Source organism: Dromiciops gliroides, chromosome 5 (genome assembly GCF_019393635.1).
Source record: "Dromiciops gliroides isolate mDroGli1 chromosome 5, mDroGli1.pri, whole genome shotgun sequence".
NCBI classification, from domain to species: Eukaryota; Metazoa; Chordata; class Mammalia; order Microbiotheria; family Microbiotheriidae; genus Dromiciops; species Dromiciops gliroides.
This window is the reverse complement of record NC_057865.1, coordinates 166,737,287-166,758,727: the sequence shown is the minus strand read 5'-3', so window position 1 is coordinate 166,758,727 and position 21,441 is coordinate 166,737,287. Positions and strand designations below refer to the sequence as shown.

Sequence of the window (21,441 nt, the reverse complement as noted above, 5' to 3'; positions counted from 1 at the left end):
CTTACCGCTTCGGGGAGGGAAGTGACAGAATTAAGAATTCAAAGCTTTAAATAAGAATATTTAAAATTGAAAAAAATAAACTCTATGGTTTAATTTTTTTTAAAGTCTATCCTTTCTGGCAGGAGGTGGAGTATTTCATCTTAAATGCTATGGACTCATCATAGTAAGTCAAAAGCCCACATAGGAAGGAGGAAGTTGAGGCTTAGGGAAGCTTTGTAACTTAATAAGATCCTACTTTTTCTAGAGAACTAGGCCATAATTCAAACCCAAGTTCTATAACTCTAAATATACCACTTTTCCCATTTTAACATGTTGTTCTACCTCCAACATATTTTGGAAAGTTAATACATATTAGCAATATTTATAAAGGCTACAACTTCCATTGGTTTTATCAAAGTTAAAGATAGTTGTCAAATTTATCAGATGGTGACTTCCCTAAATACAGCAGCACTGCTTAAAATCATAGGGGTTAGAAAAATCCACAGAAATAATCCAACCCCACTCCACTACTTCAGGCTCAATGCATTTATTCTTATGCATTGGATCTAGTGGCTCTATCACTACTTCATTGTATGACTGATCTTATTTTTTAATATATAAACTTAGGCCTTCTCTTTTTTAAGCTTATTTTCAATCTCCTATGGGTTAGAAAACAACTAATCATGTGCATTAGAACTGTGTATTTAAAGTAAGATTACTAATGAAGACCTGAAAAATTTCTCTCACAATTAATATGCGTGACTTTTTAGTATATTGGCTTTGTGAGGGCTACCTCAGCTGATCAGAGGGCTTTTTTGCTTACTTCTGGGTTCAGGAGACAATGCCCTGGAGGTTTTAACCTTCTCATCTCTGAAACACCATTTCTGGGACCCACTTTCCTGAATGGTGACTGTCTGGCCCACTACTTAAGTAGGCCTCAATTATGCTTCACTTCACTTCATACTCCCCAAAGCTATCTCTTTGACATCATTACCTTGAAGCCTTTGGTATTGTTTTCCTCTCTTAACTCCTAATTCTGGAACCAGATTAAATCAACTATGCCTCTGTTCTGACCAATCTACTATGGAGCCATTTACCAACTTTTTCCTTACAAAAGTCCTCCTCCCTGGCCTCCAGTCCCTTATATGTACAGTCTTCCCCAACAGAATGTAAGTTCCTTGAAGGCAGGGGCTGTCACTGTTTTTTACTTGTGTTACCAATACTTGGCACGTGCTTACAATATACTAAGTGTTTAATAAATGGGTTTTCATCTATTCATTCCATCACAGCAATATTCTGGATAGCTGTTGTTGAAGAAAGTTTGACTTCCACATAAATTTGAAGAGTTCCTCTGCATGTGTATATTTGTTTACACACAGAGATAGATACATACCTATGGTCACTTTTCAAAACTGATCAGCAATTTTCAAATACTTGATGTTTCCATGAGTAAGTTATATAAAGTTTTACTGCTAACTTTAACAAACCTTTTGAATACTGGTTTTATTTCCCCCTTCCTAGGAATGCGGACACTGTCTTTGAACCAAGTTAAAGCAATACTCCTCCAACTGCTATAACAACCTACATCAGCCAGGAGAAAGTCAAGAAGATGAGAAGAAAAGATTCTTTTCATTTCATATCCTGTTTGGCCCCAGTCTCCAGGATTAAGTCCCTTTCCCCAAATTAGCTGCATAGAGAGAAGTTCATTTTACCTAAATATTAAATGTAGAATTTCATATAAAACTGATGCTCAGCAACAAAAATGAATTTAACAGCCTACACTTCTATCACCACACTCTTATTAAGTTCCCATCTGTCAATTTGTAGAGGTTCTACTCTTACCCCTAATTAAATACTTTCCACTACTCAGAGCACTGGAGTCAAAAACGAAAATCGGTTTAAAAACATTCACCAAAAGAGCTGTCCATCAAAAACTAAATGAACAAGAGCTCATTTCAGCAGCAAAGGGAAATTCTCTCTTAAAGGGAGAGAATAGATGGTAGACAGTAACTAGAATAAAGAAAAAGCAGAAAATGAGACATGACTGTGATACAAATAAGAGTAAGGAAGGCTTTCTGTACCTCACATCTTACCAAAGTCAATTGGCAATATAATCTAAATTCCTTTAATAATACATTCAAATTACTACTTCTAATCCCAAAACTACTACTAGTTGTTCGGGGTCCATAAGCTTGTCCAAATAAGTGATAGTCTCCCCTTATTCAATAACAGAGAACTATTAGAAATTGAGAAGATAACTTCAAATCTGTATGCTAAGTTTTCAGGGACTGGGCAAGGGTCTACTTTTGACAGAATTCATAGACATGTTTTTATATCCCTTCACAGTATGAAAAAATTGGCTTAGTCTAATCCACGTGAGAAAATGGTATTATCGCTACAAATCATTTTACTATATATATTTTGTTTACCATTATAAAGAATAATTCTTCGTTCCCCATATCACTCTCTTTTAAAAATTCATGTCGATTCAGTTATCTGAACTACTATAGGAGTAAAATGTCAGTAATTTTTAAAACAGTATAATATATTCCATTTTATAAGACTCAAAAACAGAACCCAGGAAAACTCAAGCAATTTCATATTTAATGTTTAATGGGAATCTATTAAAAATAATTTATAAAATGTAAAATATGTATGTGTACACACACACACACCATAGAATCTGAGAGCTATGTAACTCTCTGAGCATCATGAATAATGTTTTGCACAGAGTAGGTGCTTAACATATATTAGTTCAATGTGTTATGAAGTTAGAATAAGTTTCTGGCATCTTTTTTCTCACATTTTTTGAATAAGAAAAAAGAGCCCTCAAAATGACCAAGATCACATAGCTAGTGAGTGGCACTGCTAAGCCTGGAACTCAGGAAATGAGACTCTTCATCTATTGTTCCATGCAATATATACCAAGTCAATATCCAGTTTGGGGAATCAATTGCCATTTACTTTAAAGTCTTTAGAAATCAGTCATTTGGCTGTGAAAACACAGAACATCTTAAAATGATTCCAACAGCAAAAAAGTACTTCATGAATATGGAATTTTAATGATGCTACTCCAAGCTACTCTTCTAGGAGACAGAAGGAGAAGTTATAGGACTAGGGTAGGATTTTGCTCATTTCCCACAAATAAATCTTATATGCTCATCTAAACAATAGGGATATCCTACAGCAATTACTATGACCTCATGGTCTGTCTTAGAGGAGGAAAAACTAAAGTAATAAATGACTACTATACCCACACCCTCCCTGTAAAGTATCTGTTCCAAGGTAGATATCCAAAGCCCCCCAAAATAATCCATTTATATCCCTCTGAAGAACCAATAGGTAATAACTATAGGGGTTGAAATACCCCAAAACAAAAAAAAAACAAAAAAAAACCCCCCAAACACCAAGAAATCACAGAAACAACCTGCTAAACTAACTGCAAATCTATAGAGTTGTGTATTTAATGTTCTCTTGTTCTGTCTCTTTACCTCTGAATTCCTATACATCCTTCAAAGTTGCTCTTAAAATGGCAGATGTGCCATTTTTGCCTTCTTTGATTCACCCCTGTTGCTAATGACCTTTCTTCTTTGGTGTCATATGTCACTTTGTTTTGTATGTCCCAGTGTCCTTAGGTAATACTGTATCTTACAGTTTGTTTTTGTGTTTTTATCTCCCACTAGCCTGTAATCTGTATATTTTTGTTTCGATATCTTCACCATTCAGTATAGCACCTAGAGCACAGTTAATACTTAGTATTTGTTGAATGAATCAGTGAGTAGGAACAAGGGCCAGTTCTGATCTAAATTTTGTCTTTCTTTTGCAGTGCCTGACCCAGTGTTCTTCTCAGACTTTAATAATTGTTGAATCAATGAACAGATCATGTATCTGATGCATGTGTACCTACCTATATATTATTTACACTATTTCTACATATCTACACATCTACATATATAAGTGCAAGCCCAACTTTAGCTAAACCTCAAGGTTATACTATAGGTCTGAAATTAAAGATGATTCTTTCTACTAACTTTCCTATTTTCTGCTAAAATCAGAACTCTTGTCTGATCCTCTCCCAATTCTTACAGTATCTTTTAAGGACTGCTCACCTCAAATTTAATTCATAGGAGATATAATCAAGGTTAAGTGCTATTATCTTTGAAACTTCCAATATCAAAGATGCCTTTAAATTCTGTGTGAGGGATTTGATTACTTTATGCATTATAAAGAAATGTTTCCTAACAAAAGGTGTAAAATAAAACTACAAATAAATGTAGAGTATAACTTACTTTTTCCATTGCTGCATTGTGGTATGGAAGCTCCTCTTCACTGTGGGAGGGAAAGTATTAATGAGATACAACTTTATGTTCAAGAATATCATCATATTTCTTATAATTGCACACCTTCAGATATAAAAGCAATTCACAGCTACTGTTATTATAACCAGGAATAACATATATGTCCATTGTATTCTATGTGTCTGGCACAAAAAAAGGTACAGAATAAAAGTTTGTTGATTGACTGATTTAGTAGAGGTGATCATTTTCTTCCATAACAACAACCACTACACATTGTCCTTTTTAGTCATTCTTCCTCTGGGGCCCATAGACTTTTAAAAAAGTGGTTCTACTTAAATGTTTTATTTATGTTAATTTTTCTTTGGGGGGGGGGAGGTTGAGAAGCAGGATTAGGGATGGAGATAAGAGAAAAATCAAGATCATATTTATAAAGTGACTACTCCCGCGATCATGAAGTAGTTTTAAGACATATTTTGATACCTATATTTCTAAGAATTGGTCTCCTTTGTAATCTTACATATTTTATTTTATGTATTTAAAAACATTATCCACCAGCTTTGCCAGAATACCAAAGGAGTTCATGATACACAAAAAGTTAAGAACCTCTGCTTTAGGTCAAGCAATAAATGTTTATAATAAATTTATTAGAGAGGATAAACATTATAAGAGTTGGAAAGAAAACTTCAAATCTCATTCAATGATCTGAATATCCTAGACTGAGTAATAAAAAAGAGTTTTGTTGTTTATTTCAGTATGTGTAATTTCTGATTAGCTCAGGTGATCTATTTCTGTAACTCTTAAGTAATATAATATCATAATTTCAACTCAGAATCTTAAAATTTGCAAGTTTTAGCATCTCAATCTTATGTGAAATCTAAACTAATAGTTTCAAAAGAGAAGGTTCTTAAGACCTAGAATCATAAATATTTTTATCTTAGCTTCTGACAGATTTTCCAAAGGTTTATCACAAACTGTAGGTGATCTATTAAAGTTGGCTATCACAATTCTATAAACATGTATGACAAAATTGCTAACATTTTGTTTGCTGGAAATTTTTAATTTAAATATTAATATGATAAATTTTTCCTTTTAGGTATAATTTCAGTTTGAAATAATTTCTTTTTTCCCTCCTCTTTTCCATCTCCCATCTTTTAACTCATGACCTGTTAAAGCTAAAAATTATTTATGGTTCAATAGATACTACTCATCTTTTGTTCAGCAGAATGAATACAGAGTAACTATATTCTGTGTACAAGTACAAGCATTCTAGATACTTAAATGCAATATCTCTCCATTCCCTAAGTATAACTCCTTGAGAGGTGCATAAATCTAAGGCTAATTTCCTCATTTCTCTGCAGTATAAAAAGGGACTTAAGTATTACCAACAGGCCAGTCTGGTTTCATTTCTTCAGTATTCATTTTGTAGTTTATTGGAGAACCAAACTAGCCGTACACTGTCATATGTTGGTCTATACTGTGGGATAATTTAAATTTGGGATACAAAAATTCAACAAGAACTGAAGTAAACAACATTGCAACAGGCAAATAATGTCTCCTCAGTATTCCTGAGTAAGCAATACTATATTACCTTGAGGAATTAAATATCTTTTCTTGTGGAACACTGTTCTAGGCATTGAAGAAGATATGAAGTTTAGTCTCTAGCCTCACAAAGTTTACAATTTAGTAAGGGAATATGATAAATATATATAAACATAACTTAACACATATATGTATACACACATATATACATGCTACATAAATACAAATAATGATAATCCAAACAGAACAAGATTAGTTCATAGAAAATGTACAGATGTAAAGAGAACTATTCAAGGTTCAAGGGGAGATCATTTCTAAATGAAAGAATTAGGGAAAGCTTGCTGTTTTATTGACACCTGTACTTGAGATCCTTTTCCCTCCGATCAGAAACCATAACACTGAGTACTCTACCAATTTGGAAAGGCAATAAACCAATACAGCAAGCAGACTTTTTATAGTCCTTTGGCCAAGAAATGTCCAGAAACAACATCTAAATTTTTCAGAAAAAGTGATTAAGTTCTGCATTTCTAAGTACCCCCACAGTACCATGTAGAAAAAAAATACAAACTATAATCCTGTCTGTGAGGTCACCTGCAGAGAAAGGTTTTTGTTTTTGTTTTTTACCTGAAATTAGCAATTATAACAAAAATCAATAGCTTCATTTAAAGAAATTTAATGAAATATCTAAAATTTTTAGATTGAAATCTATTTCTTTGCTTCATTATTTTCATTTTTGCTGCCTACTAAAGTAATACATTAGGAAATTAATGAAAATTCACTACATTTAAAGAATACAGTTGGAAAGAATGAAAGCTGGTACAAGTGTCTCATTCAAATAAGAGTTGTGAACTCTACCATCTGAAGTGAGCCTAAGGCAAAACAACAGTTTCTAGTATTAGTAAGACATTCTGAAACACATACTTCAGTGTTAAGAGAATAACATCTTTCAAGATGCCAAATTTAAAAACACTTATCTCTCTAATATCCAAAATACTTAACAGAAACAAAGCAAAACAAAATAAAAAACTCCCAAATTAAAACTAAAAGAAAAAGAAAAATGTTTAAATTTCTATCAAATCTTAACTCCACTATGGCCAAATGAATATGAATAGGAATAATTTCTTTAAATACTCTCCAACACATTTACCTATAATTTTTTACTTCTTAAGAATAATGCAGTAGTTCTTTGTACCAGAACCCCGACATGTATAATAAATCATTAGCTAGCTTTTCCTTAATGTAACATAGTTGAAAGCAGTTCTTTACAAGATTTACTCCCTTTTTATACACCTATTTGTAAAATGAATTTTCATAACAATTTAAAAAATATAATATTCCTAAGTTTATTTCATTTTGAAACATTAGTAATACTCATCAGTTGCATTTAATTTTTTCTCATCAAAAGAAAACATATATAAAATATTGTAACTCCTAACAGCAGTTCATTCAAAAAGGCTAAAACCTCTGGGAAATTTATAACTGAAAAGTACAACAAAGGACTCTTTAGAACTTACTCAGCACATTATTATTTTCACAAGTTATCTTAAAAATAAGCCAAATCAATACTTGCCATAATTGCATAAAAATATTCTTTCTAAATAGCTATGTTAAATCTGCATAACTCACTGTAAAAAGCCAAATCTGTCAGTGACTTTGTAAACAAGGTAATCAGCATCTTCCCAAGGTTCAATTTCTGCACCTTCACGACCCTAAGGTAAGAGAGAAAAGAGTGAATGTTTATGTAATGATATTTTCATAGCATATATTTTCCATAGTGTTTTATATTTTATATAGTGCTTTCTTTACAACAGCCCTGTGATGTATGCAGTGCCAAATATTATATGAAATAGATATTCATTTTACAGATGAGAAGGCTCAGAGAGTCAAATGATGTGCCAGAGTGATGCAGCAAATAACTATCAGCTATGATTTTAGCTTTGGCTCTTTCTGACTCCATTTCCAATTGTCTTTTCATTACACAATATTATTCATTCAAGAAACCATAACTCTCTAGCCTTTGTTATTTTACATGAGGGACTACTCCCAATGACAACAGTGACAGCTGGAGAAAAGAAACATAATCCACCTTACTCATCAAGAACTTCTGTTTTACAAAAATAATTTTCTGAACTTAAAAAAAAATCTATTTCCATGGCTCTTGATTGAAGTAAGATACCAAGGATCAGTTAACAATTTTGCCAATCCATCTCTTGTTGAGAATTACATTAAGAAACAAGAAGGGGACAGCTAGGTGGCACAGTAGATAAAGCACCAGCCCTGGATTCAGGAGGACCGAGTTCAAATCCAGCTTCAGACACTTGACACTTACTAACTGTGACCCTGGGCAAGTCACTTAACCCTCATTGCCCCACAAAACAAACAAAAAGAAATGAGAAAAACCAGGGCATCATTGAGAGGGCTAATAAAACTGAACCTCATCAAATATAAATTTTGTTTAAATATACAAAAATATTCAGTTATTTTTATAAAAGCTTTGTTATGTTAGGCAACTTTGGAAGTTTGTGGCCAAAAAAATAGCAATCCAAATTAATTTCTAAAATTAAAAATTTTAACTAAATTTCTAGTTTGGGTTTGCTGTTGTTTGTTGTATGGAAGTGCTCATGTTTGCTGGTATTTGTCAAGTTTAGAATAATAAAAAGTAAAAATTATTTTTAAAATGTAGATAGTTTTTTTTAGATTAAAAGGGTTCCGAAAAACTTAAAAGATGAACTGTTTTGGTCATCACTAAAACTACTGTACATCTGATCCAACCATTCTGGAGAACAATATGCAACTATGCCCAAAGGGCTATGGGGATGTATATATCATTTGACCCAATAACACCACTACTAGGTCTGTATCTCAAAGAGATCATACAAAAGGGAAAAGGACCCACATGTACAAAAATATTTGTAGCAGCTCTCTTTGTTGTAGCAAAGAATTAGAAATCAAGGGGATACCAATCGATTGGGGAATGGCTAAAAAAGTTGTGGTATATGAATGTAATGGAATACTATTGTGCTATAAAAAAATAATGAGCAGGCAGATTTCAGAAAAACCTGGAAAGACTTAAGTGAACTGACGCTGAGTGAAGTGAACAGAACCAGGAGCACATACACAGTAACAGCAACATTGTACGATGACCAACTGTGATAGACTTAGCTCTTCTCAGCAATACAATAATCCAAGACAATTCCAAAGGACTTATGATGGAAAACGTTCTTCACATCCAGAAAAAAGAACTGTGGAATCTGAATGCAGATTGAACCATACTGTTTCTACTTTTTTTTTTGAGGTTTTTTTTTCCATTTGTTCTGACTCTTCTTTCACAACATGACTAATGCAGAAATATGTTTAATGTGATTATACATATATAACCTATATCAGATTTCTTTCTGTCTTGGCGAGGGGGAAAGGAAGGGAGATAGAAAAATTTGGAACTCAAAATGTTATAAAAACAAATGTTGAAAACTATCTTTACACGTAAATAGAAAAAAAAACTATTAAGATTGAAAAAAACCTACTGTTCATAATAACAATTCACATTTATACAATGCTTTAAGGTAAATAAAGTACTTTCCTCTTAACCCTGTGAGTTATGCAGTGCTTAGGCCCATTTTATAGATGATGAAAATGAGACTCAGAGAGCTTAAATGACTTGCCCAAGGTCACACAGCTGCTAAGTATCAGAGTATTTGAGTCTCCTCACTCAAAAAGTTTGAGGCTCTTTCTACTGTTCCACATGATATGGCATAGGTACATGGGTGAGGGGTATGGGTTTAGAATGCAAAATATCTTAATAATTTTGTCTTATTTTAATTATTTCTGTGCATTAACTGCCTACCATATGCAACACACTGTACTTCAATACTGTTACTACAATATATTAGTCAACTGTGATTTCACAGATGAGGGTGCATTTTATCCATCAACTAAGGTAACTACTTTGGAGAGCCTGCAAAAACTTGTACTCCACTCCTAAATTACCTCCCTACCACATCACCATGAGGCATTACTACTGTAATGGAGAAGAGATAAAAATAACTAGGTATATTACTTCTGTAATGCCTCATGGCCAGTTTTAGTGGAACTATTCTTAACTTTGAAAAAAATGATTCTTAATCTGTCATAGTCTAAATTTGTTCTTCTGTAGTCTTGGAATATGTCGAATATTGGGAAGTCCAGAGTTGTTATTCTTGACAAATATTGATGACGTGCTATCATTTTGGTCATGTTAGACTCTTCAAGATACTATTTGGGGTTTTCTTGGCAAAAACAGTGGAATAGTTTACCATTCCTTCTCCAGCTCATTTTACAGATGAGGAAACTGAGGCAAAAAGGGTTAAATGGCTTGCCAGGGTATCTGAGATCAGATTTGAGTTTGAGAAGATGAGTCTTCCTAACTCCAGGCCTAGCATTCTATCCACTGCACCACCTAACTATATCATTACTTAATTGTTTATTCTCAGATTTTAAAAAACCCACCCAGGATTAACAGACTTTAATAAGTGATTTGAGCAATATGCTTTGAACCTAAGAAGAGTTTATAAGAAAAGAAGTTAAGCAAGGAGAGGGAGAATATTTAGTCTAAAATAAGAATCAGCATGTTTACAGTTCACTCCATGTTTAAAGATTAAAACACTTAGTATGTAATAATCAGCTGCTTTTCCTTTCTATTGAAGACATAAAAGGAAACTGCCTTTAAACCACAGTAAGAAATTAAACATGGAGAAGAATACAAAGGGCTCTAGAGATAGTAGCATAGGTTAGGTTACAAAGGCCCTTCACTGTACATCAGAGAGGGTGACAGTAGAAAAAAATAACATATCTGAATGATATATAAAAATAGAAGATTTTCTTTTCCCTCAAAATAGAAGAAAGTTTTCTCTTTCCCCTCCTCTTCAACTCACATCTCCCAGATGCCTTCTGAAACTATCTTTTCACCCTTACCTTTCATAATGACATGGCCCTTTTTGCCAAGGCAAACACGTCTATATGCAAAAGTGATCTCATTCCACTTAGTATCATTTAGGACATTGTTCCTTATAATATCTTCATTACCTAACTTATCTTGAATTTCTCCAATATACTGGCTATCTCAATAAACATGCCTATGTCTTCCCCATTCTCAAAAGATCCTCACTTGATCCATCCATCCTCAATAACTATCAACCCATATTTCTCCTCCCATTTGTGGCTAAAGTCATGGAAAAAGGCAATAGATGCCTTCACTTCCTTTCCTCTCACTCTCTTAACCCTCTAAAGTATGGCTTCCAACCTCATCATTCAACAGAAACTGCTCTCTCCAAAGTTATTTAATTATTAAATACAATGGCTTTTCCCCCACTCCTTCTTGATGTACTCTGACATCATTAACCACCATTTTTTCCCTTTTCTCTGGGTTTTCATAACGAAAGACCCAGTTCTATTCTCCACCTACGTACATGACCACTTTGTAAGATTTTGATCCCAGTCATGCCCTCTATACTTTGGGTATCTCACAGGGTCCTGGGCTAGGAATTCTTCAGTTTTCCCTTTATTCTATTTCACTTGGGGATTTCATCAGCTCCCATGGATTCAATGATCATCTCTATGCTGATGATCCTCATATTTACTTATCCAGCCCTAATCTCTCTTCAGACTTTTAGTCTCTCATCTCCAACGTCTTACTGGACATCTCAAAATGAGTATTATCTTCCCTCCCAATCCCTCCCCTCTTCTTAATTTCCCTATTATTGTTGGAGGGGGGCAGGTAGGTGGTGCAGTGGATAGAACATTGGCCCTCAAGTTGGGAGGACCTGAGTTCAAATCTAATGTCAGACACTTACCAGCTGTGTGACCCTGGGCAAGTCACTTAAACCCATTTCCTTAAAAATATCTGGGGCCATCTCCAGTTATCCTGATATGTGTATGTGTGTGAGTGTGTGTGTGTGTATACATATATATATAAACATATATATATGTACACACACATATATACATATATATATGTATACACACACACACACACACACACACACACACGAGTGAGGTTGGTGACTTTCCACAGCCTTCCCTTTCTTAAATCCAATTCACTGCAAGTCATAACATCACCTCGATGTCATGGCTCTCTCTTCAAGAACAAAGGACAAACAACAACAATTGTTGAGGGTACCATCCTCCTCCTGGTCACGAAGGCTCACAACTCTGGTGTCATCCTCAACTCTCCTTCATCTCCCAGATTCAATCTGTTACCAAGACCTCTCCATTTGGCCTTCAGCACATTTTTTCACAAGTACCCCTTTCTTTTCCCAGACACTGTCCCACCATGATGCAGGCCCTCATCACCATGCACAGAGTACAGAAATAGCTTTTTTGGTTGTTGTTCTGCATGCTCTAAATCTCTGCTCAGCTGTCAAAGTGATTTTCCTGAAGCACAGGTACCAGGGGTCCCCCTCACCTCCAAGCTCAAATACAAAATCCTTTTTGGCATTCAAAGCCCTTTATAACCCACTCCCACCGCACTAGCAGTCTTCTTACATGCACTTCACTTTTGGATTCAGTAACAATGCCCTCCATGCTGTTCCATGAACAAGACCTCTGATCTTCTAGTTCTAGTCATTTTCTCTGGCTGTCCCCACTAGGCCTGAATGCTTCCTCTCTTCATCTCTGTCTCCTGGCTTCCTTCAAGTCCCAGTTAAAAATGCCACTTTTGGGCAAGTCACTTAACCCTCACTGCCCTGCCAAAAAAAACCCAAAAAACCAAACGCAAACAAAACAAAACAAAACAAAAAAACACCTTTCTCCAAGAATCTGGAGAAATCCCTTAATTCTAGTACCTTCTTTCTGTTGATTATTTTCAAATCATCCTCTATTTAGCTTGTTTGTACATAGTTATTTGTATGCTGTCTCTTCCATTAGGCTATGTACTTCTTGACAGCTGGGACTGCACTTTTCTTTGTATCCTTAGTAATTAATATAGTGCCTGGCACATAGTAGGCACTTAATAAATGCTTAGTGATTGGTGGAATATATGCAGTGCTTTAAAATTTATGAAGTACTTCACATTATCTCACAATTTTTATATACTTATATTCCTGTTATAATGTATACTCCTTGAAGACACATTCTATTCACTCTTGGTTTTGTATCCCACCACTTATCACTTCTCCTTAGTGCCTGATATATACTAATTTGCTGATTCAAGACAGTAATCAGCTAGTAAAGGAGTTGAGTGTAAGAAGCAGCATAATATTATACTTCTAAATTTAAACATTAAATTAGAAGTGATAAAATACAGTTTTTAAAATGTGAACTGGCTATTAATGTTGGACTTTGAGATTTCTTTTCTAATACATTTATTCACATAATATCATAACACTAAAACTACTGAAAGTAAAGTTAAACCTATTTCAAAAGCATTATGGGTGAAAATTACATGACAAGAGGGCAGCTAGGTGGTACAGTGGATAAAGCACTGGCCCTGGATTCAGGAGGACCTGAGTTCAAATCTGGCCTCAGACATTTGACACATACTGGGCAAGACACTTAACCCTAATTGCCCCACAAGAAAAAAAATTTAAATATTACATGACAAATGTTGGAATAGAAACAAGGAACGGTTGTTAGTTTTATAGAGAAGTCATCTTCATAATAGGAATGCAATGCAAATACAGGGATGATAGGACTCAAAGTTAGAAGCAGCTGTAACAATCTTCTACTCTAACATCCTTATTTTAACAGATGAATGAACCACAGAAAGGGTAAGCAATTTGCCTGATGTCATACAGATAAGTAGCAGATCTAGGAGGTAAACACAGATTCTGACTTCAAATACAATGCTTTTTCCATTATAGCACATTGCCATAAATAAGAGAATTCCCCTTTCAAAGATGTTGAACTCTTTCCCTAGCTTAAAGCTTAAAGAAGAAAATTTAAGTGATTCAGGCATACTCCAACTTACAAACACCCTACTCTTAGTACACTAGTATATGTTAATATCTGCTGCTCACACCTCATTTTCCCTACTGCTATAATTTCCACTACCATTGTTGTGAGAGCTGTTACTACCAAAGCTCACATGCTCACCTTTCAGGTTCCTGGAGCACCATGTCATCTGCAACCACTGTTCTCTGCTCCAATGTTATAAATTTACTTAATGTCTCAGTGCCCCAGGTAACCCTCCAAGATGAGAAGGTGCACATCTGTATCATTAGGATGTAAGCAGAAATTGTTTCATCCTTTCTATCTGTATCTTCTTTAGTAACCTGACCTAATACCTTGCTTTAAGAAATGCTTGCTGATTAATTGATTAGATGAGTGAAATTCCTCAACAGCTTCCCTACAGCAATGAAAACACAGGTTTGGACCAAAAAGAATAAAAGAAATGCAAAGGGAAATAAACATGAACAATCACGAATTTTAGTGCATATACATAATGATTTATATTAGCAAGAGGATAAAATATTAATGAAAATTATACATTACTGTAGATATAATTATTTATTTCATATATGTATGATTATGTAATAACTCAATTACAAATAATATATGTATTATACAAAATTGTATGGAATATTATGCATTACTGCACATATAATCATACAGTAGTAGAAAAAGTCTGACTTTTTAAAAAGCAAAATCTTTCACTTAAAAGTTCTTTTAAGGGGCAGCTACATGGGGCAGTGGATAGAGCACAAGCCCTGGATTCAGGAGTACCTGAGTTCAAATCCGGCCTCAGACACTTAACACTTACTAGCTGTGTGACCCTGGGCAAGTTGCTTAACCCCAATTGCCTCACAAAAAAAAAAAAAGTTCTTTTAAAAATACACAAAACAAAAACCAGATACAGTACAATGTATGAAAGGCACTCACAGCACAGAAGATAGAAAACTGATCCTGAGTGAGGAAGACCTGGATTCAAGTTTTGCCCAAGGTACTACTGACTGATACCCTGAGTAAGTTCATTTTAGGTCTCACTGTCACCAGGCAGCACTCTCAGACTAAGCTGCAAAGCAAGTACCCACCTGCAATGGTGAAGAAGTTTCCTTAATAGAAACCTTATACCAGTGAAGATTTTTAAAAAAAAAAACCCACTTGGGGGCAGCTAGGTGGCACAATGAATAGAGGGAGCACTGGCCCTGGATTCAGGAGGACCTGAGTTCAAATCCAGCCTCAAACACTTAACACTTACTAGCTGTGTGACCCTGGGCAAGTCACTTAACCCCAATTGCCTCACCAAAAACAAAAATAAACAAAAAACCCCACTTCATATGAATTATAAAAAGAATAAAGAAAAAAGATAATCTCAATGTTTACCTAAAGAGAAATTATAATCTCAATGTTTACTTGAAATAAACTGTATTTGTAATTTAAGCTCTCCAGGCCAATGTATTTCTATTTTAACCTTTTGATTAAATTTACGCAAAAAAGCAAATACAAATACTTACTCGGTCATATTTGGCAACTATTTCAGCCCGTTCTTCGGCAAGTTTAAGTGCTGCATCCTGCTCCGAATCTGTAGAGTTGAAATGTTGTAGTTATTACAAAGAAAACAAATATTCCCTTGAAGAATTAGAGATATAATTTAAAAATAACTAAGAAAATAATATAATCTAAGCAGCAAAAAAGAATATCAGGAGTATAAGTCACAACAAATCTAAATAGTAAAAAAACAGCTTATGGCTAGAATCAGTTCAATGAGAATGATAATTTTTTTGTATCCAAATTACTTATTATAAGGAATTCAAAAGGAAAGAAAAGGAACATGGTAAACGGTACCCAGAAGGCTTAATTATAGGTCCAGTTTCATTGTGTTATGCACATAAACATATATATACACATATGTGGACCCCCACCAAATGTGCATATACATAAATATACAAATACAAAAATATGTACATGTAAAATATATATATATATATAAATTAAGCATTTCAAAAAACAAAATACAATTCTTTTCATTTGAATCTAATTGGGGAAGTTGAGAACAAAATCCAAAATGACCAGTACAAATTAATATAATCAAAAAATTCCAGAATTTTAGAGTTGGCAAAGTACTCAGCAGCTGTCTAGTCCAAACCATCCTAGAAAAAGAACCCTTACTACAACATGTTTGACAAGTAGTTATCTGGCCCCTGCATGAAGACCTACAGTAAGGCATAAATGAACACCTCCAGAGACATCCCATTTCATTCTTATTCAGCTCTATTTGTTAGGATTTTTTTTTCTACCCATCAAACTTATATTTTCCTCTTTTCAACTTCTACCCATTGCCCCTCATTCTGCCTTTAGTAGCTAGCCAGAAGAAAGCAAATCTATCTTTTACAGGATCACTCTACAAAAGAAAACTATCAACTCTCTCTCATTTTCTCCAGGCGCATCCCTGCTCCTTCAAACAATCTTCATGTCATGAACTAAAAAGTCCTTTGCTATCCTAGTTGCCTTCCTTTATAAGTTTTCTAATTTATTAACTTCCTTCCTAAATTGTGGCATATAGATATTCCAGCAGTGATCTGATCATAAGTCAAACATTTCAAACAATTCCAAAAATTTCAAACAAATTAGAACAAAGTCCAAGAAAAAGAATTCAAGGCTGGATGTGTGTGTGTGTGTGTGTGTGTGTGTGTGTGTGTGTGTGTGTGTGCGTGTGATTTTAAAAGATTATTTGACATAGGTAATAGAAGACATGAAGGTACATAAATAGATTCACCCAAGGTATAATATGAATAAAAAAGATAAATCCAGCATAAAAGTCAAGAACAAACAATGACTTAACATTGGGCATATAATAAAAGAGCTGGGAATCACATCCATTATAAAGTATTAATAGTTTCTGATATTGTTCACTCACTTCTAATGGATAAATAATTCAACAAACACTTATTAAGTTCTACATGTCAAACATATAGAAACTGCAGAAGATTGAAAGAGTAACAAAACTGACCAATGAAAAAATTATATTTTTAAAGGAATTGGAAGCAGACGATCCAAGAAAAACAGGATAAGGGATAATAAATACAGGATCATAGTTTTTTATGGAGAAAGTACTGAAGAAAATGAAAAGCAACATGGTATAAGTGGGAAGTATGCTATTATAAACAGGATGACAGCTTCTAAATTCCATCACAATATTTACCATCCTCTTAACCTTGGGCAAGAACCCCAATCTTCTCCCAGCTACTGTTTTTTAATTTGTAAAATAAGGACAAGTTTACCCTTAGGACCTATATCCTTTGGTTGTTTATTTGGTTCAAACCTCCTCCACCCCCACCCCCAGCCAATGGAGTATAAGTTAGTTCCTTGGGGAAAGGAACAGCTTAATTATTGTCTTTGTGCCCGGTGCCCAGCATTATACCTAAGACAGTGAGAAAGCATTTAATAAATGCTTTGACTTAATCACAGAAAATAATATTTAGTTATGTTAAACTAGTAACTGAAATATCCATTCCTTTTAACCCAAAGTTCCCAATCCTAGCCATGTACCCCAAAGGAGTTTAAAAACAGAAATATCCTGTATACATCAAAAATTTATAGCAAGACTTTTTGATGCTAAAGAACCAGAAAGGAGTAGATGCCCACAGATGAAGGGAAGTATAAATAAAATTTAGTACATGAATATAATGGAATAATACTACACCATAAGAAAGAAATATGATTAATTCAGAGAAACAGGAAGAGACATATAAACTGATTAAGAATACTAAAAGAGGAAAGAAAACAACAACAAAAACAATGTAAACAAAAAGAAAAAAATTAAATTTTGCAGAAACAAAGAGTTTAGAAAATGCACCTTTCACCCCTTTGCAGAGGTCGGAGACCAGGAATTTGGAATACTGCAGCTGCCATCACAGTTGATGACATATTGTCTGGTTTTACTGAAATGTTTCTTTTCTTTCTTTATAAAAATTTTAACAAGTTATAGCTTACAATAGAGAAGTAGAAATATATTCAGAAATGAAAGTGATATAAAAATATATAGGGACTTCTGGGTCACATGAACAAAAGGATGGAGAACTAGACATTTTCTTTGATCCCTACAACTTAACAGACTTCTCCAATACAAATCATGTGGCAAAGTTAAAGCCATTTCAGCTGTCTTCATGCTCTAAGACACTTAGGATCCAAAAGAAAGAAACAATCAAAAAACCCTCATGAACTGACATTCATTGATCCTGAGTTCACACAGAACCCCTTATACACATCCTACACTCAAGGCTATACAATATCCAGAGCATGATGTCATGACAAAAGAGGAAGTCACAGAGCTGTTGGAGTAATTTAAGGTTCAAGAAAACCAGCTGCCCAGAATCCAGGCAGAAGACCCAATAGAACGTTATTTTGGAATAAAGTGAGGGCTGGAAGTGAAGATCATAAGACCCAGTGAGACTGTAGATAGATATATCACTTACTGTCAAATGCAGTAACTGGCTGATTACTTCCTGAGAACATCCCAGGAGATATGCCAGACTCTGACTCCTGTCTCCAGTGTGTAAGACAGATCTTCCTGGGAAGAGGGCTGACTTCTATACCATTTATTTACTGGCTGCCATGCTACCAAACTCAGGGAGGAAAACATAGGTGTTCCTTCTCACTTGCTCAACAGGATTGAAACTGGAGACAAAGAAATGGCATGATCTTTTTGGATCAAGGTAGTGGGGAGAATAATGGTTCACAAAAATAAAATGTATATCATGATTCTTATACTTGGTCTTTAAACCACCCTTTGCAGATCTGCCAAATAAACTGGTTAATATTCAGGTCTGTTCTTGCTATTTTCCTGCCTAAAATCTGCAAGGGCTTGCTGTTATCTCTAGGATATATGACAAACAATTCATCTTTGACCTTTCATATCATTTCCCTTCATGCAATGACTCTAAGTTTCACCTGACCTGGAAAGTTATGCAATCTTATTGTGCAGTGTAATGTCTTTTGTAGACTTTATCTCATACCTGCAACACCTTCCTTAATGTCTGTCTGTTGAAATGATTCTTATCAATTCTTAGTTCAAGGGGCTATTTCTTTCATGAAGCTATATCCTTGGTAAAGGGGGTAATATGGCATGGTGGAAACTGGTGCTAGATTTGGGATGAAGAGTAAAGTTTGAAATGTCACTGGGCCTTTGATTTCATTATTTTTAAACGGCAGTATCTATTATAGGGTTTTTGTGAGAATGAAATAAGTGTAAAGTGCTTAGCAAACCTAAAAGCACTATATGAACACCAGTTATTAATTTCTCCTATAAAAATTATTCCACCCTCATTTTCTAATGTTTTAGATTTATTTTGTCTTCACCACATTGTACTTTGTATTATACTTGTTTGTGTATGTCATGATCCCCACATTGGACTATAAATTCCTGGAAGGTAGAAAGTATCATTTTTTTCATCTTTGTATCTCTAAATGCCTAGTACAATGCCTCATCCATGACAGCTACTTAATAAACAGTTTAGTTGAAAAAAAACAAAGGAAGAACTAGCAGACACAAGGAGCTGACATACAGCCAGGGCTTACAACAAAACCCAAACCTATACTCCAGTCCCTGCTCCTTCTTTCCAATGTTATGGGAACCCTGGTTCAAAGCTGATAAGTTTGCTTTGATACTGTCAGCCAGCCAGGATGGCAGAAGGCAACTCTTTAAGAGAAAAACCTTCTGGGGGCCACAACTCTGAGGACCAGTGCTACAAAGCTCTGAACTTCCACAGATGCAGCTTTTCTTCTGGTGCCAGGGAACTTCCCTGTAGCGCAAGCATGGCATACTTGCCAGTACCAGGTGGACAATCTCATAGAACTAGCACAACCCCACAGCATCAGCATACCAGATTTCTGAACTTCTGGCTCTGGGCTAGACAAATGAGAAACAGAAGAAGGGGGATAGGACATCAGGACAGGAACCAGTTAAGAAGAGGAGGGAGAGGGACTATATAATGCTCCACTAAGTCTGAGAGAAAAAAAAATCCATCTGGGGATAGTTCTGACCACCCAAAAGTTACCTGGGAAAGACACCTAGGCTGATGAACTGTAACTTGCCCAGCAAAGGAGGAGGCTAAGATGCTCTGAAATATAGCCCCCACAAAAAAAAAAAAAACACCAGCAGAGGGGACAGAGCCTAAAAGTAGAGGAAATCTGGGGTGAGGGGGTAGACTAAAATTACCAAAGATCTCAGGAAATAGAAAATTCAAAGACTTGAACATAAGCTGATAGATCAACAAAGAAACATTAACAACAGAAGGAAATATGGCTTCTAGATATAATAAACAAATTTAGAAATCTATAAATAAATTCTGCAAAACCAAACAAAATGATTCAACACCTGATAAGACAAAGGACCCTGTGGAATGAGAATATGGAATAGAAACACATTGGTGGTGGGAGGGAGTTCAAGTAATGAGTGCTTCTATGGGTGAAGAAAGATGGGGTGATAGAGGCTTTCACCAAGTGTAGACAGGGGGATTTGGTGCTTTAAAAGTCTGTTCATCCATCCTCAGGAGGGAGCAGAATTTGAATTCCTTAGAAACAACTGTCACCTGGGAAAGTAGAAGAGAATAGGGAAATTTTGAGGCAAATGTGTGGGGGCAGGGGAAGGGGGGGAGATAAAAGTAACCGGGGAAGAGTAGATTTCAGTGGTGGGTTATGTTAAGGGCTAAAATTCTAGCTAAACTGTCTAAAATATCTAATGAGTGGTCGCCAATAAATTATAAGCTTTAGCAAGAGTTAGACTTTTAAGCATTTATTAAGGAGAATAAGAATTTGGTAAAGAGAGAGAAAGGCCTAGATTCCTATCTATTAAAGGGAGAGCACATTTCTAGCTCCCTTCTCCGCCAGCATCCTCAGGAAAAAAAGAGAGACCGAGCGCCAGTCTCTTCCTTCCTCCTCCCACTAGCCCGCGTCACTTCCTGATGCCTGGTCTTGCCCTCAAAGACCTTCGCTTCATGGGCAGAACTCTTCTACAGTAAGTATCCAGCAGGTGGCGTTATTCCAATCGTTACAGTTCCAGCAGGTGGCGTTATTCCAATCATTACAGTTACATAATCAGGAACATAGTGGGCAAGACCCATAACTCAGAGCAGTATCCCTTTTGAAACCTGCAATAATTGGCATTGTTTTAAAAGTAAGATAAAATGAAAGTGGGAATATGCAGGGCATTTTTTGTAAGGCTGTGGCAGAAATTAAATGAGTGAGTCTAGAATGGTTATCTTAGAAATTTTTGACTACATTAGGAATACAGAGAAAAGAGCGACACTAGATAATTATAAGGGTCATGAATTAGATAATGAGGGTCTAAAGTAGACAGAAAGAGAGCATGAATAATGGAGAGTACAAGAAATCCTTTTTGCAAAGGGGCACAAAAAATGAAATTTAAAAACCTAATGAACAGGACTAGTTGAAGGGAAAGAAGAAAAATAAATCTACTTGACTAAGAAGAGGAAAAGTGGGGGGGGGGGGGGAGAATTGTATAACCAGATAAAAGCAGGAGAGAAAAAGGAATAAGCAAAACCCCAAAGGAAAAGGAGTGACAAATGAGAGTAGGGGATGAGGGCTGAGGGGAAGATAGCCAACTAGAACAGGGCCATCTTTAAAAAGATTAATGTAAAGTAAATGAAAGAACACAGAACTGTGTTTACAGCAGAAATGGTGAAAAAATCAT

General features: G+C 35.2%; 1 protein-coding gene across 1 annotated transcript in view; it reads right to left on the bottom strand.

Moving 5' to 3' along the window:
• USP6NL (USP6 N-terminal like) overlaps positions 1-21,441 on the bottom strand; it is a 151,573-nt gene that overhangs the window by 78,508 nt on the left and 51,624 nt on the right. Inside the window, 3 exon segments of the mRNA XM_043968596.1 lie at positions 4,269-4,308; positions 7,443-7,525; positions 15,245-15,312. Of these exon segments, the coding sequence (XP_043824531.1) occupies positions 4,269-4,308; positions 7,443-7,525; positions 15,245-15,312 (191 nt within the window).